This window comes from Pelophylax lessonae (assembly GCF_965119305.1).
Source record: "Pelophylax lessonae genome assembly, chromosome: 7".
In the NCBI taxonomy this organism is placed as follows: Eukaryota; Metazoa; Chordata; class Amphibia; order Anura; family Ranidae; genus Pelophylax; species Pelophylax lessonae.
Window position 1 is genome coordinate 33830236 of NC_138774.1, and position 27390 is coordinate 33857625.

Genomic DNA, 27390 nt, shown 5'->3' on the forward strand with positions numbered 1-27390 from the left:
CTCTTTAATGTCCCTTTGATGGCTCGATATGGCTGGATAATGTAGTCCCAAGATGAAAGACAATAACTTCCTCTTTGCTGAAGATCGAGATGGTGCCCAGATGTCTCATATGGAAAGTAATAACAAGAGGGGCCATCATCGTGCAGTAAATTCCAAAAAGGTTTATTAAATAAAAGTATTGCACTTACACAATCAAAGACAAACGAAAGCGCTGACCGCCAATGCGGTAGAATCACAACTTCCGGTCACGGCCGTAGACTCGGAAGTGACGTCACCCGGCTCCTCCCGACGCGTTGCGTCACTACACACGTGACTTTATCAAGGGATAGGCCTGAACATTACTAGTACACATCATTGTATCACTTATGAGCATTAGTGTATATCTTTATTTGGTGGATTGTTTTCCGTGATTATTTGCACCACGTTTTTGAAGCACGTTGTTAATATACTTTTATTTATTAGCACATTCATCATATATTCATTTGAATTAGCGCCGATCCTGCTCACTATTACACATTGTTATTTCACGGTGGGGACACCGATTCAGATTGGCAGCTTTTTCATGTTTATTGATTTTTTTTCACTTATTGATTTTGATTAATTCATCACTTATCAGACCCTTTGGGTAGCACGCTGATCCTCGTTTTGATTGAGACAAAAAGATTATCGAATGATCTTTCGTCCATTTTTTGTTGCATGCTAGTCTCATATGGAAAGTGAAGAGGTTACTTTCATACGAAAATTCCCCTACGACAGAATTCTACTTCAGAAGTGATGTAATGTGGGGAATTGTTTTGTATGTGTTCTTTCGTTTCTGAGCATGCCTAGGCTTGCTCTTATGATTTTTTTCGGACGAAAACTGTACTAATTAAAGGAAAATCAGACGTTGTGTTGTCATACGATAAAAATTTTATAGCCTGCATATCCAGTTTTTTTCCGAAAATTCGTAATCGGCTGTCAAAAGCACTACACTAACTACTAAATTGGCAGATCGTTCGTCTGACGGAATCTTACTTCCAATTTTCGTATCGTGTGTACGGGCCTTAACAGTTATGAAGTGGACATCTACGCACTATCAATCGGTGAGTATTGGTCAACTTCTACACCCAGCAGGACCAGATTTTTTAAATAAATTTGGATGAAGTCCCCCCACCCAAATACGTTTGTTTTTTTATATGCAACTGGTGCATCTCCTGAGGGCAGAAGTTGGGGAGATCCTCCTCATTTTTTCATTTCCTGTTGTGTCAGCAGGAAAGGAAGTGAAGGAAAACTATTAACTGTTTACTATTCTATCCAAAATGAAAAAAAAAAGAAAAGAAAATGAGAACTTCTAACAGGGTTGGGTGATAGGGTGGTCGTCATGTCCTCTGTGTTTTCCCTCTCATTGGAGTAGAAAATAATCCGGTCTATTGGTTATTTTATTAGTGCCATCATCCCTGGTATAAGACCACAAGAAAATACCCTCTGGGGCTGGGACTATATGGTCACTTCACTTGGAAAAAGAATATACATACGTAAATAAAAAATATTTCATTTATTTATACAAAAGGGTAAAAAAATAAATAAATACATATATATATTTATTGTATTGTAAATGTATTGTCTCCCTCTAATATTGTAAAGTGCTGCGTAACCTGCTGGCGCTATAGAAATCCTTAATAATAATTATATATATATATATATATATATATATATATATATGTATATATATATATATATATATATATATATATATATATATATAAACAATACATAAGGGAAACAACAAAAAAGGAAATATGCGGCAATATACATAAAGATAGATGACAGGAAAGTTTATCACAATATATATCTATTTATAGAAATCATGGACATCCATCACGTTTCAAATTTTTTTCTTCAGAGGTGTTTGGGAAAAATATACATTGTTGTCTGAAATGAAAGTAAAAAACATTAATGCATATAACACTATATACTGTACATCGGTTATAGTGCTTTACAACTTTAATTTGAAAAAGTTCCATTCTGACCAATCTGAGATCATCAATCTGATGATCTCAGATTGGTGAGTATGGAACTTTTTCAAATAAATTGTTTATATATAAATATATATATATATATATATATATATATATATATATATATATATATATATATATATACATACATACAGTATATATATGTATAGATATATATATATATATACATATACATATAAACATATATACATGTATATATGTATGTATATATATATATATATATATATATATTATATATATATATATATATATATACAGTATATATATACGGTGTGTATATATATATATATATATATATAATCTTTTTACCCTTTTTTTTAAAATAATTTTTATTTATGTATACTCTTTTTCCAAGTGCCCACATAGTCCCAGCCCCAAAAGGCTATTTTTTTGTACCCTTCTCGTTGGACGCCAAGGAAGGGTTCCAAGAGAGACCTACCCCAGGGTGGGTTCTCCTGGGCTACGCTAGGCACTTTGGATTGTGTCCCTGTCTTACATAGGGGATTCCTTTACTGGAACAACTGACTGACCTCTAAAAAACTCTCAGGATGTCATCGTACACCGCCACGGTCACTTGTGCATGTAGAAGGGACATGCAGAGCCCTCTCCACCTGTCCAGCATATCACTGCCACCTCACTCCCAGTAACAGCATGGAGCCTCGCCATGCACCTAGCGCCGACTTCATGCATGCACTTCACTTAAAGAGGATCTCCCGTCTCCCCCCCAAAAAATTAAAACTCATCAGCTACAACGACTGTAGCTGCTGACTTTTAATATAAGGACACTATTAAGTCCTGGAATCCAGCGATGCCCTCACCGGAGCCAATTCTTCAATCGGTTTCGGATTAAGGCATTGTAAGCCTTGCAGATTCACAGCCAGTTTCCTACTGCACATGCATGAGTTGCACTGCGTCTAGTGAATGGTCCTGCAGTCTTCTGGGACCTGTGATGTGTCCAAGAAGACTGCGGGGAAAGGAGGGGGGGGGGCAAACTTCCGACTCAGATCCATAGGTGAGCACAGCCTATTGCATTAGGGTGCACCTCAAAGCTCAAACACATATGTGTGTGTGTGCATGCATACTAACAGTATCAGTAGTTTTTATTTTTTATTATTTTTTACAATTTATTATTTTTCTTTTTTACAAATGCCTTTAGTAGCCCCGTTAGGGTGCATTGGTGAAATATCAGGGGTTTAAACAGGGGTCATTCCTGCCACACAGGGTGATTAGGGTGTGCCCAGGCACACTTGGCACACCCAGTGCGCACGCCAATGCTCAGATCGCCGCGGCAATCTGGCTGGAAGTGGGAACAGGTACTTTTCAAAAACGGGTAGACGCTCCACCCCTGAAAAGTGTCAAATGGGGCAGTGCAGTGGAGGGGGGGGGGGCAGACAAGCCGAACACCCCCTTTTAGATGAAGCTCCATCATAACTCTTAGGCTGGATTCACACCCGGACGTTTTGAATCGCGGGCAGAATTTTAGCATGCTCTGCTAAAATGACAAATCGCACAACACATTCATTTAAATGGCAGCTAAAAATTGCAATTGCGGCGAACCGCACCGCGCGAAGCTTGTCGCCCGAAAAAAGCTGCTGATCCTTTTCTGAGTGACAAGCTCCACGCGCGGCAGTTTCCCACGATTACAGTGCTATTTATGGTACGCCGACCACGGCAGAACGGAACTGCGTTTTTAGTCGCCATTAAAATAAATGGCATCTTAAATTCGCATTGTGCGCTTTGTCATTTTAGCAGAGCATTTTGAAATTCTGCCCCTTGATTCTGCCCGCAATTCAAAACACCCAAGGTGCAAATGCAGCCTCAGTCCGCATTCACATTGTTCCGACTTGTCAGGCGACTTGTCAGCCTGACAAGTCGCGGTCCGTCAGCTCCTGTTGTGTAGTACAGGAGCCGTTCTAATAGGAGAGACACAAGTCGCTCCGACTTAGAAAAAGGGTCCTGTACTACTTCGGGGCGACCTGGAGGCGACTTGCATAGACATTCATTTTATGAAGTCCGTGCAAGTCGCGCCGAAGTCGCGCTGCACGCGACTTCACAGGTCGCCCCCTAAGTCGGAGCGACCTAATGGGAACGGAGGCTTAGAGTCTATTCACACTTTTGCAACTTTAAAATCGTGCGATTTCTATTGCAACTTTACAGTGCAACTTGATGTGACTTTGGATAACTGCGATTTTGTTGCAATTTTGTCTTTGATCAATGTGATTGTTTGTGCTCTACAAAGTTGCACACAAGGTGCACACAAGTTGCATGTATATCATGCAGGTGCAACTTTCATGCAACTTTTGAGGGTTTACATTGAAGTCTATGACCCTCAGGCTTCATGAAAGTCGGACCAAAGTAGTGCAGGAATTACTTTAAAGTAGCTGTGACTTTAAGTCGCACAGATATGAATGGTAGTCATTGCGAAACATGGAGTGTGAACTGTCATGCGACTTTAAGGTCCAAAGTTGCATGACAAGTTGCATAGGTGGGTATGGGGCCTTACTCTTCTGTATCTATACACAGGCTAAGGGCCCCGTGGTGCAGATCTGCTCCTGGTGCTATGCGAATGGATCGCTGTTGGAGGACAACGTCTCCCTCGCTTCATGAGGCTCTCTCACCTTACACATGTACAGGCCGCTAGAGAAACCTTCATTACCCCAATGGTAACCACTGTATCTTCACTCTGTATAAACTCTTGTATTGTTACCTTCATACCCCAATGTACTTACCTTCATACCCCAATGTACTTACCTTCATACACCAATGTACTTACCTTCATACCCCAATGTACTTACCTACATACACCAATGTACTTACCTTCATAACCCAATGTACGTACTTTCATACCCCAATGTACTTACCCTCATATCCCAATGTACTTTACCTTCATACCCCAATGTACGTACTTTCATACCCCAATGTACTTACCCTCATATCCCAATGTACTTTACCTTCATACCCCAATGTACTTACCTTCATACCCCAATGTACTTACCTTCATACACCAATGTACTTACCTTCATACCCCATTGTACTTACCTTCATACCCCAATGTACTTACCTTCATACACCAATGTACTTACCTTCATACCCCAATGTACTTACCTACATACACCAATGTACTTACCTTCATAACCCAATGTACGTACTTTCATACCCCAATGTACTTACCTTCATACCACAATGTACTTACCTTCATACACCAATGTACTTTACCTTCATACCCCAATGTACGTAGTGAATCCAGACCAGGCAAATGGCAAATTTTCAAATGCTTCACTGAAATAGTTTAACATGATGACAAACGTGGATAACAGTTCATTGCAAAGTGCACTTTTTTCCTACATTCCTAGTCCTTAACCACTTAAGCCCCGGAAGATTTTACCCCCTTCCTGACCAGGGGGTATTTTGCGATTCGGCACTGCGTGACTTTAACGGACAATTGTGCGGTCGTGCGACGCTGTACCTAAACGAATTTGGCGTCCTTTTTTTCCCACAAACAGAGCTTTCTTTTCGTGGTATTTGATCACCTGTGCGATTGTTTGATCATGCGCTATAAACAAAAAAAGTGTAAATTTTGCAAAAATAATATTTTTCACATTTTTTTATATGAAATTCCCCCCAAAAAAAATGTAAAAATCAAAATTTTTTAACATTTTCGGCCAATTTGTTTTATGCTACCTATGTTTGGTAAAAAAAAATCGCAAAAAGCGTATTTTGATTGGTTTGCGCAAAAGTTATCGCGTTTACTAACAAAGGGAAAGATTTTTGTCATTTTTGTTGTTTTTTTTTTAACGCGTAATGGCGGCGATCTGCGATTTTTTTTGCGGTACTGCGACATTGCGGCGGACAGATCGGACCCTTGACTGACATTTTTGACACTTTTGGGGTTACCAGTGACATTTCTACAGTAATCAGTGCTATATATATGCACTTTTACTGTAAAAATACACTGGCAGTGAAGGGGTTAACTTTTTTTTGAAAGGGAGGGGCTATGTGTGTCCCTAGGGGCGTGCTTTCTACTGTGATTGGCTGTGGCTTCAGATGTATGAAGAGTGATCAACGGTTCTACATAGTAGAACCGTATGATCATCCTTCATACACAGGGGAGAATGACAGGCAGCTTGTTTACACAAGCCGCCTGACTTTCTCCCTCTCCCCCGCCGATCGCAGAGTGACCGGCGGACATCGGGTCCACCGGTCACACGCGGGGGGGGGGGGGTCCGTGACCACGTGGGAGCGCGCCTCCGGGGGCGCGCGCTCGCTCCCTAGACCCTCACAAGCTAGTGACGTAGCCCTACGTCACTTTGCCTGTGAGGGGCTGACTGCCGACGTAGATCTGCATTAGGCAGTCGGCAAGTGGTTAACTAAAGGCTTGTGGCTGCCCCAGGTCTATACACCTACTGTGCCCATTATGAGTCGTTCCCACCATCCCTGTGCTGAGTTCCTGGGTCTGTACACCTGCTGTGCCAATTATGAGTTGTTCCCACCATCCCTGTGTTATGTTCCCAGGGCTGTACACCTGCTGTGCCCATTATAAGTGGCCCTCCCCAATATTCCAGTGCTAAGTTCCCAGGTTTGTACACCTGCTGTGCCCTTTATGAGGGGTTCCCACCATTCCTGTGCTTAGTTCCCCAGTCTGTAAACTTGCTGTGTCCATTATGAGGGGTTCCCACCATTCCTGTGCTGAGTTCCCCGGTCTGTACACCTTCTACGCCCATTATAAGGGGTTCCCACCATTCCTGTGCTGAGTTCCCGGGTCTGTACACCTACCGTGCCCAATATGAGAGGTTCCCACCATCCCTGTGCTGATTTCCTTTGTCTGTACACCTGCTGTGCCCAATATGTGGGGTTACCATCATCACTCTGTTCCGGCAAGCAAAACATATACAAAGCTAAGGGCTAACTCAGACCACCAGGCTCTGTCCATAACTAAAACATTATTTTTGGGTGGACTGTCCCTTAAAAGGTTTAGACATTGTGTGCATGGAGTGAGGGGGTCAGAGAGGAATTTTCTTGCTGGACTTCCAGTAAGTCCGGAGGTGTTCCTCTGCAGATGTATTGAGTGATAATCCGGTTTTGGTTTGGGTAGGTCTGCGGCTCTGTAGGTTCCTGTGTTATAATGTAGAGAATGTAGAGTGACGTGTCAGACCGGTCTGTGTTACATCGTAAATCATGGAACTTTCCGGACAGCTTTCTTTGTATGTTATTTACATCCTCATAGTAGTACAAAGTCATAGTAGTAATAAGAGTAGCGCTAATAATATTGTACATGCCGTAGAATAGGTGTACCACCCTGCGTTCATTTTTTGCCCCTTTCCTTCACTGCGCCCAGGGCAACTTTCCCTCCTGCTCACCCTTTGTCCCGGCCCTGAGTAGTAGCAGTAAGAGTAGTAGAAGTAGTACTAGTAGTAGTAGTATGAGTAGAAGGAGTTGTAAGAGTTGTAGTAGTAGTAGTAGTAAGAGTAGTAGTAGAAATAGTAGTAGTAGTAGTAAGAGTAGTAGTAGAAATAGTAGTAGTAGTAAGAGTAGTAGTAGAAGTAGCAGGAATAGTAGTAATAGTAAGAGTAGTAGTAGTAGGAATAGTAGTAGTAGTAAGAGTAGTAGTAATAGTAAGAGTAGTAGAAGTAGTACTAGAAGTAGTATGAGTAGAAGTAGTTGTAAGAGTAGTAGTAGGAATAGTAGTAATAGAAAGAGTAGAAGTAGTTGTAAGAGTAGTAGTAGTAGTAGTAGGAATAGCAGTAATAGTAAGAGTAGTAGCAGCAGTAGTAGTAGTAGTAAGAGTAGTAGAAGGAGTACTAGTAGTAGTATGAGTAGAAGTAGTTGTAAGAGGAGGAGTAGTAGTAGTAGTAGTAAGAGTAGTAGAAGTAGTACTAGTAGTAGTATGAGTACAAGTAGTTGTAAGAGTAGTAGGAATAGTAGTAATAGTAAGAATAGTAGTAGTAGGAATAGTAGTAGTAGTAAGAGTAGTAGTAGTAGGAATAGTAGTAATAGTAAGAGTAGTAGTAGTAGGAATAGTAGTAGTAGTAGTAGTAAGAGTAGTAGTAGTAGGAATAGTAGTAAAAGTATTAGTAGCAGTAGTAGGAATAGTAGTAGGAATAGTAGTAATACTAATAGTAAGAGTAGTAGTAGTAGGAATAGTAGTAGTAGTAGTAGTAGGAATAATAGTAGTAGTAAGAGTAGTAGTAGCAGTGGTGTATTTTGGTTTTGTACTGCCCTAGGCAAGAATAAAATTGGGCACCCCCCCCCCCCCCATGTAAATCTGCCCCACTCCTTTTTAACAGATGTGACTCCCTCCAAAATTGAAGGACTACAAGTCCCAGCATGAACCCCTGAGATCTCACGAGAGGGGGGGGGAGAGAGAGAAGGGGGTGGGTGAGGGAGAGAGAGGGGGGTGGGTGAGGGAGGGAGAGAGAGAGAGTGGGGGATGAGGGAGAGAGAGGTGGGGGATGAAAGATGGAGGGGGTGAGAGAAAGAGAGGGGGGACCAGAGAGTGAGAGGATGAGAGAGGGGATGAGAAAGAGAGGGGGAGATGATAGAGAGAGGGGGGATGAGAGAGAGAGCGAGAGAGCGGGGTGAGAGAGAGAGAGAGAGAGGGGGGATGAGAGAGAGAGAGGGGGGGTGAGAGAGAGAGAGAGAGAGAGAGGGGGTGAGAGAGAGAGAGAGAGAGAGAGAGAGGGGGGATGAGAGAGAGAGGGTGGATGAGAGAGAGGGGGGGTGGGAGAGAGGGGGGATGAGAGAGAAAGAGAGAGGTGGGGTGAGAGAGAAAGAGAGAGGAGGGGAGAGAGAGAGGGGGGTGAGAGAGAGGAGGTGAGAGAGGCGTCTCTAGCAACCAATGGACAATAGAGTCTCAGGTGGAGTGGGGGTGGCTTTTTTGCTGCCCCCCTGCAAAGTGCTGCCCTAGGCCAAAATACAGCACTGAGTAGTAGTAGTAGGAATAGTAGTAGTAGTAGTAGTAAGAGTAGTAGTAGTAGTAGGAATAGTAAGAGTAGTAGTAGTAAGAATAGTAAGAGTAGTAGTAGTAAGAGTAGTAGTAGTAGTAGGAATAGTATTAGGAGTAAGAGTAGTCAGCTTTGCATATTTAGCCCATATATCATAAAATTTACATTTGTGTTACGGTATTTGTATAGTACAAGCAATATAGGCAACGCTTTACATATTGCACATGAGTCCCTCCCCCCCAGGAGCTTACAGTCTAAGATCCCTATCTTGAATATTATGGGTAATTTAGACAGAAGCCAAATAGCATGCATGCTTGTGAATGCACCCTCAGTCCGATTATATATGAGCACCCCAATTAGCTGCGAGTAAGTGGCCCCCATTGAAAGCAGGGGAAGGCTGCTGTCTCCCGCAGCTAATCGCATCCACTCGCATGTAATCGCTCATGCGTCGGTCAGCCCTGTCCGCATCCATTCATTTATTCATCCATTCTTCACTCACCTGTGATCACTGCATGAGCGATTACATGTGAGTGGTTGCGAATAGCTGCGGGAGACAGCAGCCTTCCCCTGCTTTCAATGGGGTTACCCCTTGTATGCTGTATGCACATGTGATGCTGAGCCTCCATGATTGAAAGAACTGAAATCCAATGAATGAAAGGGGGTGGCCAGGAACAGACAGGCTGGGGAGAAAAGAGGAAAGGATTAGATGATATTGGTTGTCCTCCAGCCAGGATATGAGGCAGGCTCTATTTGATTTGCTGCAGCTTCTGACGCACATTGTGAGAAGCTCACAGTGTGCAGTGAAATCAGAGTAAGTCAGTTCAGGAGAGGAACCGATACAACTGTGCTAAAGAGCTGTCCCTAGCTGGCTTCTTCTATCTAGCAGTGGGGTCTCCTCATTGGAGGACTGAGATGGACTCTCTAATCAAGATTAAGGCCAGGCACCCTCTAGCGCCCCCTGGAGCCCCTTAACTATAATACAAGCACAATTTCTGCCGCTCCATAGAAATCTATAAAATATCACTATCCTTTTCTTCCAGATGTCCTGCGGACTTATGGGACAACCTGTAGAAGCAACTAACTCCTGGGAGGACTAACTCACTGGTGTGTAGGTAAGGAAACTATGAAAACATGGCCTGTTAGGGGTATAAGGGAGAAGCAGGGCCAGGACAAGAGGTGGGCAGGAGGGGGCTGTTGCCCTGGGCGCAGTGGTTTATTGCAGGGATGGGGGAGGTGCCTTGACCCTAACCCTAAGGTAAGGTGGGGGGCTCAGTTTGGCATTGTTGCCCTGGGCACTGGATGACCTTGTCCCAGCACTGGGGAGAAGAATAGTCATAGGTATGTATCATAAAGCAGATCTTACTATAACAAGACAAGAAAAGAGGAACCGCCGGCAGCTCCATCAATCAATAACTAGCTGGGGCAGTGCACTTCACAGGGGGGAATTCAATAAGCGTAAAACACCCCCCCCCGGGCAATCTGCCTTACCGATCGGCAAAGAGGGCTTGTAAACCTGGCAATTATTTTTTAATAAAAGCAGAGGTCTCGGCTGCATGCATACATAAGACCTTTGTTTTATTATAAATAGACCTCTGAGACCTGACTGTGTTTATTATAAATTAGAAACAGCCGCCTGTCTGCATAGCTATGTAGCATAAAAGCAGTTATGAGAATGCAATATGAGACAGCAAAAAAAAAAACAAGTATAAGCCAGCAGCCCAATTAATCAATAACCAGCGAGGACAGTGCACCACGTAACACATAATTCAATAGGGCTAAATTCACGGGAGTAAAATCGCACACTTTCTCGCCATGCAGAGAAACTCAGATGCGTGGCGGTGCCATTAGGGCTGCGCTTTTCCTAAACAAGGCAAGCAAAAAATGCACATTTTCAGAAACGTGGGTAAAGCTTGCATGTCATGTTTTGTTCATGACCGCCCCAAACACGGTTAGCAGACACGTGTTTGTTGCACGACGAAGCGAGCTACAAACATACCAAGGGCACTGAAAAAATGCCACTGAAAAGGTTCTGGAGTTACTTTGGGGCGTTTATCGCTCTTACACTTACAGGTTTCAGCCCTGCGTAGGCCTTAGTTATAGCGGATATAGGTCACGTCACCAGTCCCAATACTTACGTGTTTCAGCCCTATCAAGTGAATAGGTTTCCCTATGCACGGCACGTGAAAAACGTGCGCAAACAAACGCAAGCGGGAATGCGCATTCCCACTACGCTCAGGTTTGAACGAGGTCCATTTGTGATTGGCGCCTCTTCGCATCTGCAAACGCACAAGTTTTCAAACCCTCCAAACTGTAGAGAGACTACTTTTGCACATTTCTCCTGCTTAGGCTCCATTCACACATGAGCTTTCCAATGTGGCAAGCAGATGCACATTTTTCCCATATGAAAAGTGGGCAACAGACGCATGAAAACACGCAGTTAAAAATGCGCAAATCTCTTTATGAGCTACTTTTCTGCATATTTCGCATGTAGGGTACCCCATTTAAATAACTGGGCTGCCCTATGTGCATAGCCTAAGAGCGTGCACAAAAAGCGAACAAATACATCAAAACGTGCGAGTATTCAGCACTTTGGTGTAGTGGTCTATGCTCATAGACAAAACGTGTGGTTAAAAAGGCACAAAACTCAGCGCAGCAAAACACTACATGAGATACTTTGCCGCGTTTGCTATGCATAGGGCAGCCCATATAAATGAATAGATTGTCCTATGCATATAGCACAAGAATGCACACAAAACACCCACAAAAGCGTCAAAACATAGTGCAAGATCGTGCTCAAAATGTGCACAAATGCGCCATTACACATGGGTAAAAATGTACAAAACTCTAGCATGCAAAAAGCAACATGAGCTATTTCACCATGTTTGCTATGCATAGGGCAGCCTATTAAAAAGAATAGACTGTCCTAAGCTCGTAGCACAAGAATGCGCACAAATGCACCAAACCTTGTTAAAAACATGCAAAAAATCCACTTGAGATACTTTGCTGCATTTTTTTCTGTGTAGGGCAGCCCATTGAAATTAATAGACTTCTCTATACGCATAGCACAGGAGCATGCACAAAATGCCCACAATTTACGGCAAAACATGCGGTTAAAAATGCACAAAACTCAATGCGGCAAAAAGTCACACAAGCTACTTTTCCACATGTGGCTTTTGTCACTTGTAGGGGCACTCAACATGAGACACGGGCTTTGGGCACTCAACATGAGACAGCAAAAAAAAAGAATAAAAGCTAGTCACCCAATAAATCAATAACTAGCAAAGATATTGCACATTGTAACAGGAAATGCAATAAATGTACAATAGAAAATACAATCCTCCCCAACATTCTGCCCTATTGGCCAGAAAAGAGGACCTATGATGTAAACTATATCCACTATGACTAAGGCTTGTGCATGGCTGAAACACTTAAGCGTTAGGACTGGTGATGTAACCTATATCTACTATGACTAAGGCACGTGCAGGGCTGAAATGCGTAAATGTTGGGACTGGTGATGTAACCTATATCCACTATGACTAAGGCTCACGCAGGGTTGAAACACATAAGTGTTGGGACTGGTGATGTAACCTATATCCACTATGACTAAGGCCCATGCAGGTCTGAAACATGTAAACATTAGGACTGGTGATGTAACCTATATCCGCTACGACTAAGGCCCACGCAGGGCTTAAACCTGTAAATGTTGGTACTGGTGATGTAACCTATATCCGCCATGCCTAAGACCCACACAGGGCTGAAATCCGTAAGTGTTGCGACTGGTGATGTAACCTATATCTGCTATGACTAAGGCTCACGTAGGGCTGAAACGTGTAAGAGCTGAGACTGGTGATGTAACCTATATCAGCAATGACTAAGGCTCACGCAGGGTTGAAACGCAAAAGCACATGGACTAGTGATTTAACCTATATCCACTATGACTAAGGCTTATGCAGGGCTGAAATGCGTAGGAGCTGAGACTGGTGATGTAACCTATATCTGCTACGACTAAGGCCCACGCAGGGCTGAAACTCCTAAGGGTTGGGACTAGTGATGTAATCTATATCCGCCAAGACTAAGGCCCACGCAGGGCTGAGGCTCGTAAGCACTGGAACTGGTGATATAACCTATTTCCACTATGACTAGAGCCCACACAGGGCTGAAACTCTTACATTTTGGGACTGGTGATGTAACCTATATCTGCTTTGACTAAGGCCCACTCAGGGCTGAAACCTGTAAGCATTGGTACTGGTGATGTAACCTATATCCGCCATGCCTAAGACCCACACAGGGCTGAAATCCGTAAGTGTTGGGACTGGTGATGTAACCTATATCTGCTATGACTAAGGCTCACGTAGGGCTGAAACGTGTAAGAGCTGAGACTGGTGATGTAACCTATATCAGCAATGACTAAAGCTCACGCAGGGTTGAAACGCAAAAGCACATGGACTAGTGATTTAACCTATATCCACTATGACTAAGGCTTATGCAGGGCTGAAATGCGTAGGAGCTGAGACTGGTGATGTAACCTATATCTGCTATGACTAAGGCCCACGCAGGGCTGAAACCCCTTAGGGTTGGGACTGGTGATGTAATCTATATCCGCCAAGACTAAGGCCCACGCAGGGCTGAAGCTCGTAAGCACTGTAACTGGTGATATAACCTATTTCCACTATGACTAGAGCCCACACAGGGCTGAAACTCGTACATTTTGGGACTGGTGATGTAACCTATATCTGCTTTGACTAAGGCCCACTCAGGGCTGAAACCTGTAAGCATTGGGACTGGGGATGTAACCTATATCCACTATGACTAAGGCCCATGCAGGGCTGAAACTCGTATGGGCTGGGACTGGTGATGTAACCTATATCTGCTATGACTAAGGCACACGCAGGGCTGAAACGCATACGCGTTAGGACTGGTGATGTAACCTATATCTGCTATGACTAAAGCCCACACAGGGCTGAAACTCGTACGTTTTGGGGACTGGTGATGTAACCTATATCTGCTTGACTAAGGCCCACACAGGGCTGAAACCCGTAAGCATTGGGACTAGAGATGCAACCTATATCCACTGTGACTAAGGCCCACGCAGGGCTGAAACACGTAAGGGCTGGGACTGATGATGTAACTTATATCTGCTATAACTAAAGCCCACACAGAGCTGAAACGTGTAAGCGCTGGGACTAGTGATGTACCCTATATCCCCTATGATTAAAAACCAGTAAGCGCTGGGACTGGTGATGTAACCTATATCCGCTATGACTAAGGCCCACGCAGAGCTGAAACATGTAAGCGCTGAAACTGGTGATCTAACCTATATCCACTATAACTAATGCCCACATGGAGCTGAAACACGTAAGTGCCGGGACTGACCAGTAAAGGAATTTTGGCCTCTGAGATCTGACTGTTTTTGATTATTTACTGGAAAGATATTATAAGCAAAGAACTTGAAAACCTGTTAATAATTTTATTAAAAATCAGAGGTCTCAGCTGCATACGTAAATTAGACCACCTGAAAAGGAAATGCGGCGCCCGCGGCTCTGAGACCTCTGTTCTTTTGTAAATTAGAAATAAGGTTAATGGGCTCTCCTCACTATTGTGCCCAAAGTCAGACAACATCATTAGGCGGAACATTAGATGTCGGCGGGAAGGTAGGCGCACAATTGAATAGCGCCACCTGGCCTCCCGTAAGCGACTACACTTAATATTCAGCGACTGAAACGCGGCAATCACCCACCATGCCGAGACCCTCATAGAGAACATTCCAAAGAGAAGCAGAATGAGCGTCCGATGCCGGCGGTGATGTCAGCGTTATCCCGGAGACTCGGGGAAGGATAATGGAGTCATTTAGCTGCTCCATAGAACACTAATAATTAAAAACTCACAAAGAGAGCTGAGCGCTAAAATTGGAGAGAAAGGAGGATAATGATACGTTCGCTTCCCGCCTCTAACAATCGTTTTTCCACGCCGGGAATCAGAGCGCATATTCTAACCGCTATACACCACCAATACATTCATTCATCACTCAAACAAAAAGCCATGGAGGCCAAGGATGAGGGGAAGAATTCCGGCAAAATTAATATCGCCATCAGCAACATTTTGAAAAATCAGAAGTTCTTTATTTTGTTATTTGTCTTTTTTTTTTTTTCTTATTTTAAAGGGCCGAAAATTTGCCTTTAGTAAATCATTGACAAACTGGAAATTCTTAGTATTCCTTATTAAGTTGCTTAGTTAAAATTTGCATGAAAAAAAAATATCTTCTTGCATTTAAAGGATGTTTTTTTTCTGTAATGAGGTCGTTTAGGTATTTTATTTTATTTTTTTTCCCGATTTGCAGTCAGAAATGTATATATTTTTTTTTTCCAAATAATCTTTATTGAGTTTAAACAAAATAACATACAAACATTGAAACAGTCGCATTGGGTGAATATGTAGTGGACTATAATCACTGTCAGAAATATTTTGATAAATAAGGCATTTTCAGTTTTGCTCACTTAGCTAGGCAAAAAAAATAAGTTGCTTCTTTTTTTGTTTTTAATTCATTTTATTTATTTAACCACTTCTGGACCGGAAGGATTTGCCCTCTTAATAACCAGGTGTTACTTTAACGGACAATTGCGCAGTCATGCTACGCTGTACCCAAATACAATTGATGTTCGTTTTTTCCCACAAATAGAGCTTTCTTTGGGTGGTATTTGATCACCTGTGCGATTTTATATTTTTTGCACTATAAATAAAAAAAGAGCGACAATTCTGAAAATAAATAAATAAATAAATAAGTATTCTGCTATATAACATTCCCAAAAAAAAAATATTTAAAAATTCAAAATTTTTCATCTTTTTAGGCCAATTTGTAGTCTGCTACATATTTTTGATTAAAAAAAAAATCGCAATAAGCGTATTTTGATTGGTTTGCGCAAAAGTTATCACGTATACAAACTAGGGGAAAGATTTATGTCATTTTTATTTATTTATTTTTATACTAGTAATAGCAGCGATCTGCGTTTTTTTGCGGGACTGCGACATTCCGGCGGACAGATCGGACCCCTGACTGACATTTTTGACACTTTTAGTGGGACCAGTGACATTACTACAGTAATTAGTGCTAAAAATATGCAATGTTACTGTAATTACACTGGCAGGGAAGGGGTTAACCTAGTTGGTGATCAAGGGGTTAATTATGAGCCTAGGGGGTGTTTTCTAACTGTAAGGGGGATGGGCTTGTAAAATTAACACAGAGACCTGTGATCCTATATAGAAGGAACACATGAGCTTCATGATCATTACAGGGAGAAGGACCGTCAGTTGTGTTTACAACAGCTGACCGTCCTTCTCTCTCAGCGGGGAACGATCGCGGGTGCCCAGAGGCAATCGCGGCCACCGGCCCTGTGGATCGGCATCCCTGCTGCCTAGCGGGGAAAGAGCGCGCTACCGGCGGCATGCGCTCGCTCCCCAGCACCACTCCTGTGAACCGACGTACAATTACGTCAATTCATGCAGCCGAGCCAGCCTGCCGCAATAAAACTGCGGTGGGCGGTCGGCAAGTGGTAAAAGAGGCAAACTTTTGGTGTACAGCATGTTGCCTTCAGTAAAACATTCACAAACTGGAAATTCTTTGTTTTCCTCACTGAGCTGCTTAGGTGACATTTATTTGAAAATAATAGAAGTTCTATATTTTTTTTTTTTTTTACATGTATTTAAATTGTGTGTTTTGTAGTGTATTTAGGTTAGTGTATTTACTTGAAGAAAAATCTTTTTGCATCCTTCTCTGTCTCCTGTACAGTAGAATGTCTGCAGTCTCTGGCCATCTCCTGTACCATGTCTGCAGTCTCTGACCATCTCCTGTAGTATGTCTGCAGTCTCTGACCATCTCCTGTATCATATCTGCAGTCTCTGACCATCTCCTGTAGTATGTCTGCAGTCTCTGACCATCTCCTGTAATATGTCTGCAGTCTCTGACCATCTCCTGTATCATATCTGCAGTCTCTGACCATCTCCTGTACCATGTCTGCAGTCTCTGACCATCTCCTGTAATATGTCTGCAGTCTCTGACCATCTCCTGTAGTATGTCTGCAGTCTCTGACCATCTCCTGTAATATGTCTGCAGTCTCTGACCATCTCCTGTAATATGTCTGCAGTCTCTTACCATCTCCTGTAGTATGTCTGCAGTCTCTTACCATCTCCTGTAGTATGTCTGCAGTCTCTGACCATCTACTGTAGTATGTCTGCAGTCTCTCACCATCTCCTGTATTATGTCTGCAGTCTCTGACCATCTCCTGTAATATGTCTGCAGTCTCTGACCATCTCCTGTAATATGTCTGCAGTCTCTCACCATCGCCTGTATTATGTCTGCAGTCTCTGACCATCTCCTGTAATATGTCTGCAGTCTCTGACCATCTCCTGTAATATGTCTGCAGTCTCTCACCATCGCCTGTATTATGTCTGCAGTCTCTGACCATCTCCTGTAATATGTCTGCAGTCTCTGACCATCTCCTGTAATATGTCAGCAGTCTCTGACCATCTCCTGTAGTATGTCTGCAGTCTCTGACCATCTCCTGTAGTCAGTGGTGTATTTTGGTTTTGTGCTGCTGCCCTATTGCAAAATTGAATGACCACAAGTCCCAGCATAAACCCTTGAGATCTCACAAGAGGGGAGGGGGTGAGAGGGGGTGGGGGTGAGTGTGAGAGAGAGAGAGGGGAGGGAGGAGAGAGAGAGAGGGTGGAGGGAGGAGGGCGAGAGAGAGGCGAGATAGAGGAGAGAGAGAGAGATAGGGGAGAAGAGAGAGAAAGAGGGGGGAGGAGAGAGGGGCTGGGAGTCCCTCCTGTCTACCCTGCCTGTGGGTAGGTGTGTGTGATGCACCTACCTCCTGCCACCCTGGGCCCTCAGTCAGCCTGTCTTCCTGTTGATGTCCCAGCTGGGAGCGGAGAGGAGGTTTGAGAAGGAGTGCAGGCTCTGAGAGGCACCATGAATGCTGCGCCCGCTGCTGCTCAGAATAGGGTGGCGCCATAGTAGTGGAGGTCTTCTCCCTCCCAGGCTCTTGGTTCCAGCCAGCCTCCAGGGCGGGTCTGCCACTCTCTGTGTGGAGACCCCGCTGCTCAGCAGCAGCGGCTGCTGTCGGCGGCAGACTTTGCCCTGCATCCCACCGTCACCAGACCGGCGGGACTCTTTGGGCCCCATGACCACTAGGCGAGGAATTATGGGCAGGGCCAGGGAGTCACAGCCATGATGTCACTGGTTGCTAGACGCCAAGCGTCTCAAGCAACCAGTGGCCAATAGAGTCTAAGGTGGAGGCGGGGGGGGGGGGGGGGGGGCTTTTTTGCCGCCCCACTGCAAAGTGCCACCCTAGGCCTGGGCCTTGTCAGCCTAGGCCAAAATAAAGCACTGAGTATGTCTGCAGTCTCTGACAACCTTCTGTAATAAGTCTTCAGTTTCTAAATATCTCCTTTAGTATGTCTGCAGTCTCTGACTATCTCTTGTAGCATGCATGCAGTCTCTGACCATCTCATGTAGTATGTCTGCAGTCTCTGACTATCGCCTGTAGTATGTCTGCAGTCTCTGACCATCTCCTGTAGTATGTCTGCAGTCTCTGATTATCCCCCATAGCAGGGGCAGACTGGCATTTTTCAGCCCAGGGGGAAAGTACAAACCAGAGGCCCATGGTGCAGCGACTCAGCCCCCCCTCCCACTCTCCCTCTTCCCGTCCTTCTCCTGAACCCCATTCCAGGCTGAAGCCCTCCTCCAGGTACTCTCTACTCAACCCCAGCCTGAAGCCAGGTTCCCAACCTGGCCAGCAGGGGAGCTGGGACTGCTCGGTTGGGGCCGGCCAGGGAAGGAGAGTCTCAAGTGGGGCATGGAACCGGTCTCTGCTCAGACACAGTTTACACCATCCATGCTGGGGGGGGGGGGGGGGGGCTGCGCTCTGTCCTTGTCTTCATCCCACATTCAGGTCAGCGGCGGGAACTTTTTTCTTCTTTTCAACCAGGAATCCTTTAGGCATGTCTGTGGCAGAAGAAGTGCAGCCTTTTTACAGGACATCAGAGCGTCCCGGGGGGCAATTGCCCCCCTGCCCCCTAGCTCAGTCCTCCCCTGCCCCATAGCATGTCTGCAGTCTCCATAGTCTCGGATCATCTCATGTTTGCAATCTCTGACAGCTCTTAGTGGCATTACAATTCCTGAGTATTTGGCCCTTTGGTATTGTCAGGGGCCACATCTGAGGCCTCATATAAGTTGACCATCACTTATGTAAAGAGAGAGAACTGCCAAAATAATCTGGAGAACCAAACGAAAGGGAGAACACAGAATCTGTCAGCAGCCAATCACAGACCAGCCTGTAAGATTTCCTCCAATCATTTCACCAATCAATCATTTCACTGTAACAAAATGTTACATTTTATTCTCCAGGCAGGTGAATGTTCCTCAATGATGTTCTCTTATTTTTCCTTTTTGATCCCGGTGCTCCAACAAAGCAGCTAAATAGTCAAACCCCCAAAATGCAGATATTAACGTTGTAATATTCTGACCCAATTCTTCCCGCGACATTTAAACATTTTTTAAATAGTAACTTATCCCGGAGATCCTTCACCCTCCCCCGGCTGCCTCTGACCCTTGAGGGACATCTCTGGCTATTAAAGTCAATTCAGAGTAACAGTTTAAAGTTTTTGCAAATGTCAAGCAGTTTTCATTTATTTATTTTTTGACAGAAAGGCGCTCTTGGTTGTTAAGGCCGTTCTAATGATGCTGCTTTAAGTCTATAAATCACATTTTGATTCTTCTATGTAACTCTGCATTTTAGGGGAATGCATACCTGACATTTGCATTGTGTTAGTAACGGTAAGGTGTGCTTACAACTTAAGGGATCTCTAATTTAAAAAATTGCTTTGCGTATGTCTCGTCACTCATGGAAACGGGAATAGGCAGGTGCACTTAGCTACTTTGCCACTAGGTGGCTCTGTATCAAAATAGTGTCTGATACAGCAGGTGTTAGGCCCCTTTTAGATAGACCCCTCCCACAGTATTGTGAGTCAGCTCCCATATACAGTATCTTACAAAAGTGAGTACACCCCTCATATTTTTGTAAATATTTTATTATATCTTTTCATGTAACAACACTGAAGAAATGACAATGTAAAGTAGTGAGTGTACAGCTTGTATAACAGTGTATATTTGCTGTCCCCTCAAAATAACTCAATACACAGCCATTAATGTCTAAACCGCTGGCAACAAAAGTGAGTACACCCCTAAGTGAAAATGTCTAAATTGGGCCCAATTAGCCATTTTCCCACCCCGGTGTCATGTGACTCATTAGTGTTACAAGGTCTCAGGTGTGAATGGGGAGCAGGTGTGTTAAATTTGGTGTTATCACTCTCTCATATTGGTCACTGGAAGTTCAATATGGCACCTCATGGCAAAGAACTCTCTGAGGATCTGAAAAAAAAAAGAATTGTTGCTCTACATCAAGATGGCTTAGGCCAATGATGGCGAACCTTAGCACCCCAGATGTTTTGGAGCTACATTTCCCAAAATGCTCAACTACACTGCAGAGTGCAGGAGCATCATGGGAAATGTAGTTTCAAAACATCTGGGGTGCCAAAGTTCACCATCACTGGCCTAGGCTATAAGAAGATTGCCAATACCCTGAAACTGAGCTGCAGCACAGAGGCCAAAACCATACAGCGGTTTAACAGGACAGGTTCCACTCAGAACAGGCCTCGCCATGGTCAACAAAAGAAGTTGAGTGCACGTGCTCAGCATCATATCTAGAGGTTATCTTTGAGAAATAGATGTATGAGTGCTGCCAGCATTGCTTCAGAGGTTGAAGGGGTGTGGGGTCAGCCTGTCAGTGCTCAGACCCTTCGCTGCACACTGCATCAAGTTGGTCTGCATAGCTGAAGGAAGCCTCTTCTAAAGATGATGCACAAGAAAGCCTGCAAACAGTTTGCCGAAGACAAGCAAACTAAGGACATGGATTACTGGAACCATGTCCTGTGGTCTGATGAAACAAAGATAAACTTATTTGGTTCAGATGGTGTCAAGCGTGTGTGGCGTCAACCAGGTGAGTAGTACAAAGGCAAGTGTGCCTTGTCTACAGTCAACCATGGTGGTGGGAGTTTCATGGTCTGGGGCTACATGAGTACTGCTGGCACTGGGGAGCTACAGTTCATTTAGGGATCTATGAATGCCAACATGTACTGTGACATACTGAAGCAGACCATGATCCCCTCTCTTCGGAGACTGGGCCACAGGGCAGTATTCCAACATCATAACGACCCCAAACACACCTCCAAGACAACCACTGCCTTGCTATAGAAGCTGAGGGTAAAGGTGATGGAGTTGCCAAGCATGTCTCCAGACCTAAACCCTATTGAGCATCTGTGGGGCATCCTCAAAGGGGAGGTGGAGGAACACAAGGTCTATAACATTCACCAGCTCCGTGATGTCATTATGGAGGAGTGGAAGAGGACTCCAGTGGCAACCTGTGAAGCTCTGGAGAACTCCATGCTCAAGAGGGTGAAGGCAGTGCTGGAAAATAATGATGGCCACACAAAATATTGACACTTTGGGCCCAATTTGGACATTTTTACCTAGGGGTGTACTCACTTTTGTTGCCAGCGGTTTAGACATTATTGGCTGTGTGTTAAGTTTGGCATGGGAGTTTAACATCCAACACCTATGTGGATGTAGACAGCACTTGTAGGCCTTGGACAGAACGGGAGGCCGGGTGGAGTTGACCTGTACGTAGGAGGAGCTGGCTGTAGCTATTCTGTCCCTTTTTGAGTGAGTACTGATGACCCTGGGCAGGGGAGAGACTGTAAGGGCTGCTAAATTGTTACACATGCTTTCACCTGTGACTACTATGGATTGTCCACTAAATGTGATTAACTGTGTAAAGTAAAGTCACTCTGGAATGTATGTCCTGGTGATGTGACTGTAATGCCATTTCCTGAATAACACAAATAAAGTGCAGCAATCTATTTCTTGTGTGGACATTCCTTCCTTGGGTCTAATACATATTGTCTCCAATTTCCTAGCCCTGATGAAGGGGAGACGAAACATGTTGGCTCTGTGACTTTGTAAAGTCTTTTCATTTGATTTTATATATATTTAAATACATCTATAGCTGGAGGACTAATTCCCGGTATGGCTCTCCAGTCTTAGTTTTATTTATTTATTTAGTTAAAACCAAGGAAACAGTGGGCATCCTTTGGCATGGAGAAGCTGCCAGCCCACAATCCAGATACCAAATGCCAGAACTTCCATATCATATGCTACCCTTCCATCTTTGCAAAGCTGTAAAAAACCACAGAGGCTTTCTTACCCTTTGCTGTGTTTCTACAAAAGGTGTTTGAAGAATCCTTCTAAGAAAGTTTGAAGGCCTCGCTAGAGAAAGGTGGCCAATGGCTAGGGCCAAGCCATCAGAGAGCCAGTGACAGGGCCAAAACTCTTTTTATCTGACCCTTATTGAGAAGGGAATTTGCTATTCATTTGGTTTGTGTTAGCAGTCGCTGTTCAGGTGTTGTGACGGCCACAGGCGACAGCTGTCTGAATACAATAGCTATTAGTGAAGCTTTCTCCATTCATGTAGATCAGGGGTCTCCAAACATTCTAAACAAAGGGCCACTTTATTGTCTTACAGACTTTAAGGGGGCCGGACTAGGGCCAGTGGGAGTAGAAAATGTCCTGGTGTCCAGTGGGAGTAAAAAATACCCTATTTTTGGTGTCAATGGAAGGAATTATGCCCCATCATTGGTGACAATGGAAGGAATTATGCCCCATCATTGGTGTCAAAGGAAGGAATTATGCCCCATCATTGGTGTCAATGGAAGGAATTATGCCTCATCATTGGTGTCAATGGAAGGAATTATGCCCCATCATTGGTGTCAATGGAAGGAATTATGCCCCATCATTGGTGTCAATGGAAGGAATTATGCCCCACCATTGGTAGCAATGAAAGGAATTATGCCCCATCATTGGTATTAATAAAAGCAATTGTGCCCCATCATTGGTAGCAATGGAAGAAATTCTGCCCCATCGATAGTGTCAATAGAAGGAATTATTCCCCTATCTTTGGTGTCAATGAAAGGAATTGTGCCCCACTATTGGTGTCAGCAACAGGAAATATGCCCCATTGTTGGTGTCAGTGGATAGAATAGTGCCCCAAGGGCTGGATAAAGGCAAGCAAAGGGCCACATCTGGCCTCCTGGCCGCAGTTTGGAGACCACTGATGTACAGGAATACAGAAATCCAGTGAGCTCCTAACTTTCTGTAGTGAGTTAACAACATTGCCTTAGCTGCACTGAAATCCCAAGTGGTGTTTTTAGCCTTGCCTGGGTTCTTCTCTGCTGTTCTACAGATTTTGGACTTTCCCCACCTCTCCACATACAAAGACTAATTTCTTTCTCAGCAAAACAATGTCTTGACACCCAAGGAAATAGGAACTGACACAGGGAACCCTGTTGATCTATACTCCCATTAACTGCTATTGCAATAATTTACAAGCCTGATGGTGGTATCATAGGGAGTATTAAAAGCTGATTCTCACAACAGGAAGAAATTAAAAGCAAAAATGAATGCTAGAACATGTCCTAGGAGGAGAGGGAGGTCTGCAGATAAATGTGGGTCACAGGGCCAGGACAAGGGTTGGGCAGAAGGGGGTGCTGCGCTGGACACAGTGGGGATTTTTGCTAGAAGGATTGATTTGGAGGGGGGGGATTTGTACTAGGAGGGTAGATTTGTGGGAAGATTTGCATTAGGAAGGTGGATTGGGGGGGGGGTGGATTTGTGCTAGTAGGGATGATTGGGGATTTGTGCTGGGGGAGGATTAGTGTAAGGAGAGGGGAAATTTGTGCTGGGAGAGGGGAGTTTGGAGGGGGGGGGGGAGAGGATTTTTGCTAAGAGTGAAAATGTGAGGGGTAGAGGATTTGTGCTAAGAGGGAGGGGATTTGGGGAGGCAGTGAATTTGTGCTGGGAGGGGGGATCTTGTTTGGGGAGAATTTCGGGATGCAAAGGGAATTTATGCTTAGGGGGTAAGTGTGAAGATTAGTGCTCAAATTTTTTTGGAGGAGATATTTGCTGACACATAATGCTGATACACTTTGGGGGGTGGGGCATTTGGCATCTTCGCCCTGGGCACCAGATGACCTTGTCCTGGCACTGGTGGGTCATGCCAATACAATTTCTCTAGGTAATCAGGCTGTAGATTGAACATGACTGGTAGGAGAAGCATTTTAATACAAAATGTTTACAGAATTTGGTAACTCAAAAATTTTCTCACTTGTTTCCATAGATCTCCAATGCTGAATTGTTCATTATGGCGGAAGAAGAAGCTCCAGCTTCAATTCCTGATGCTGACGGACTCTCCGAATGTGTAATCTGTTTCACACCATATGACACTCTCTTCCATCTTCCCAAGATCCTCTCCTGTGGTCACGTGTTCTGCCTAGAATGCCTCTCCCGAATCACGGTTGGATCAACAGAGCCGCAAAGTCTCCCCTGCCCCATATGTCGGTCGACCACGCCAGTTCCACCAAAGAAAGGCCCACCTGCACTGTCTACAGATAGAAACCTATTAACCAGGCTGAACAAATCACTCTCCTGCCCCACGCCTTCCCTGAGGTTTAACCGCAAGCGTGGCGTTTTGTACGTGCCACAGACTAACAGCCTCAACGTCAGCTCGGTGAGCCTCAGCGTGGACTTAGGACGACCTCCACCAGATCCTCGCTCCCCTCGAAATTTGTGCCTGCTCCTCAGGTCGGGTGGCTGCGTCTTCTACGGCTCTATTGTTCTGATCATTATTTTGACCATAGCACTCATCCTGGCCGGAGTCTATATCTTCTACTTACTCCCTTGGCATTTTAATAGCACTGTGAGCCCTGGACCCGGGGGCAATATTACAGTCATACCAAATACTACCACCATAGGAACTGGTAGACCTTGAGCCCTAAAAAAAACATTTCGTATTAACTGACGGTAAAATTTCAAAGCTTGGACTTCTGAGGATAATAAAAGATGAACACAATCGTATTCACAAACTATAACTTCTGCCTGTGGCAGGAAATCTCTTCTCCGTTAGCTGGCTGTTGATGGTCACCATAGATCCTTGGGACAAAGGTCTTCTTCCACATCTCTCAGTGCTACTGAGACGCTGAAGTTCTTTCGCTGTTGACTGTGCCTTCTGAAACATGTCATCAGGAAATGCCAACTCCCAGATACTAGAAATGAGTTCTTGCGAAAGGTTGATTCATCAAAGCACTGCCAGAAGGAAGCACTGTGCCATGAATGAGCCATTAAGTCTTACTTGCTGAGAGCGCTTCATGGGCTCTCGCTAATGACTTGCTGCTATTGTAATGAAGAATTAAAATTGTAAATTATTTCGAACAAGCTTTTATTCAGCACCATGGGTCTATACAAGCTGTAGACTGCATTTTCCCCTATTTGGAGTACAAAGAACGTATGTCTTTAATGGTCTTAAAAATCAGGTGGCTTTTTCTACACTGTGAACCTATGTAAAAATATGCAGGTGCCACTCAGGCTCTGGAGGGTCCTAGTCCAACGCCAACCTCTGGGAACTGAACTCGGCAGTAGCAGAGAAAGTATCCTATAGACTGCAAATTGCTGAAAACCCACTGTGAAAGATTATGTGGCAGTCTCAGCCCGGGTTCCAGAAAGGCCATGCACCCAGTGCTTTGAGTGGGCCGGTATGCACTGGTACTCAGTACCGCCACTTCCAAATATGGCTTTTGATCATACTGCCATCTCTCTGTGCGCCTTAGCGTACCAGTACTCTCATTTTGGACATCTGCGCCCTCAATTGCCCCCCCCCCAAGAATATTTCCCACTCCAGAGCCAGACCAGTCACCACCAGGGAGTCCCCCTGCTCCGGAGTCCCAGGCCGGGGGGGGGGGCTCTGTGGGGACCCTGATGTGAAGTGGGGGGGGGGCAAAATTTATAGGCTATAATAGAGTACCAGCACCTCTTTTGGGCCACTTAAAGCACTGCACTAACACGTTTCCCTCCACTCCAGGAGTTTATTATGAATAAACTCTGGGGGCAGGGCAAAATGCTTTTGGGGGGGGGGGCCTGGCTGGAGCCCGGGCTGTCTCTGCTACACATTATTGGCTTTTTCTACAGGTCTTAAACTGTTCAGTATGCATGCAGCATGTATGGTAACCCACACCTCTAGACGTGAGCTGGCCTATAGAGTGTCTTTTAATCTTTCACACTAAACTACAATGCATAGATGTGAACCAGCCACATAAAACCCTTTGCACATGGGGCTTTCTGTCAGAAATGCCCTGGGGAGGACAAGTACAGTGTTCCGCCCTACTGCAGGAAGCCTGTCAAAGCTTATGGCAGGTGTGGTCAAACCGTGGCCCTCTGATGTGGCCCTCGACCTCAAACTGAATGCAATAGATTTTCTGCACCACACCTGCAAGGTATAACAGAATTCTAAGGCAAGGAGCAGCTAACTTGCAAGAAAGCCGCAGGGGCACTGTGCTGCACCTGCAGTATGGGTAAACCGCATCAAATCAGTGTGAAAGCAGCCTCATAGGGGGCTCATAACAGTAAGGGTTTGTTTACATTTGCAGTTTAGGGGGCCCATAGTTGAGAAGTGTTTTTTCCACCCATCCACTGATGTAGCATCAGGGGTCGCAATGGTGACCCTGCCCCATGTTACAGGGGGCCTGTGCCTCCTCCCTGTCACATTCTATTTTACACTTGGACAGCGGTGGCGCCGGGGGCCGGCATAGATAGGAACCGATCCCCTCCATTTTTCTCCTACAACTGCTCCTTTTTCTCCCACTGGCATTCAGCGGCTACAGGAGAAAAATGTTCATTGTGCCATTCAAAATAAAAAATTCAAAATTTTGAATCATTTCATTGTGGCACTCAAACGGTTACCAAAAATCCCTTAAGTGGCCCCCGCTTTTCAAAAGGTTGAGCACCCCTGGCCTATGGCATAGTCCACTAGAAAAGCCGGCACTACGCTAGCATCAGCAAATCACTCCTTTATTGATTAAGACTGTAACAGATAAAAAGTGTTGACTTTCACTGGCTGTATCTCCCTTCATGCCACTAATAAAGGAGTAATTTTCTGATCCATACCGTAGTGCTGGCTTTCCTAGTGGACTATGCAAATGTGAGGCCTAAAAAAACCTACCGCAAGAGCACTAGTTCCAGTGTTTCATATTCTCTGTGGGAGACAGTTGCACAGTTTCTGTTGGGTTCCAAAGCCTATGGCAGGCTGCATCTGGACTGGGCTGAAGGCTGTACCTAGTGGTACTGGTGTCAAGAGGCCCTGTCTATTCAAGGACAAGGATCTGGAACGCAGAACAGAAGACCTGTGTTCCAGATCCACATCCCTGAATGACATGTCGGTACAGCATTCAGCCCTGACCAGCAACAGCAAGCTTTTACAGGCTGCCTGCAGTGG

General features: G+C 44.6%; 1 protein-coding gene across 1 annotated transcript; it reads left to right on the forward strand.

Moving 5' to 3' along the window:
• The first annotated feature begins 10024 nt into the window (after nt 1-10024).
• Nucleotides 10025-25526, forward strand: LOC309560025 (RING finger protein 225-like). Its single transcript, XM_082263524.1, has 2 exons — nt 10025-10071; nt 24244-25526. The coding sequence occupies exon 2, from the start codon at nt 24268-24270 to the stop codon at nt 24892-24894; it is 627 nt and encodes a 208-aa protein (XP_082119650.1). The 5' UTR covers nt 10025-10071; nt 24244-24267; the 3' UTR covers nt 24895-25526.
• The last annotated feature ends 1864 nt before the right edge of the window (nt 25527-27390 follow it).

Coding starts and splice junctions, on each gene's coding strand:
- LOC309560025 (XM_082263524.1), top strand. CDS start 24,268: ATGGCGGAAGAAGAAGCTCCAGCTTCAATTCCTGATGCTGACGGACTC.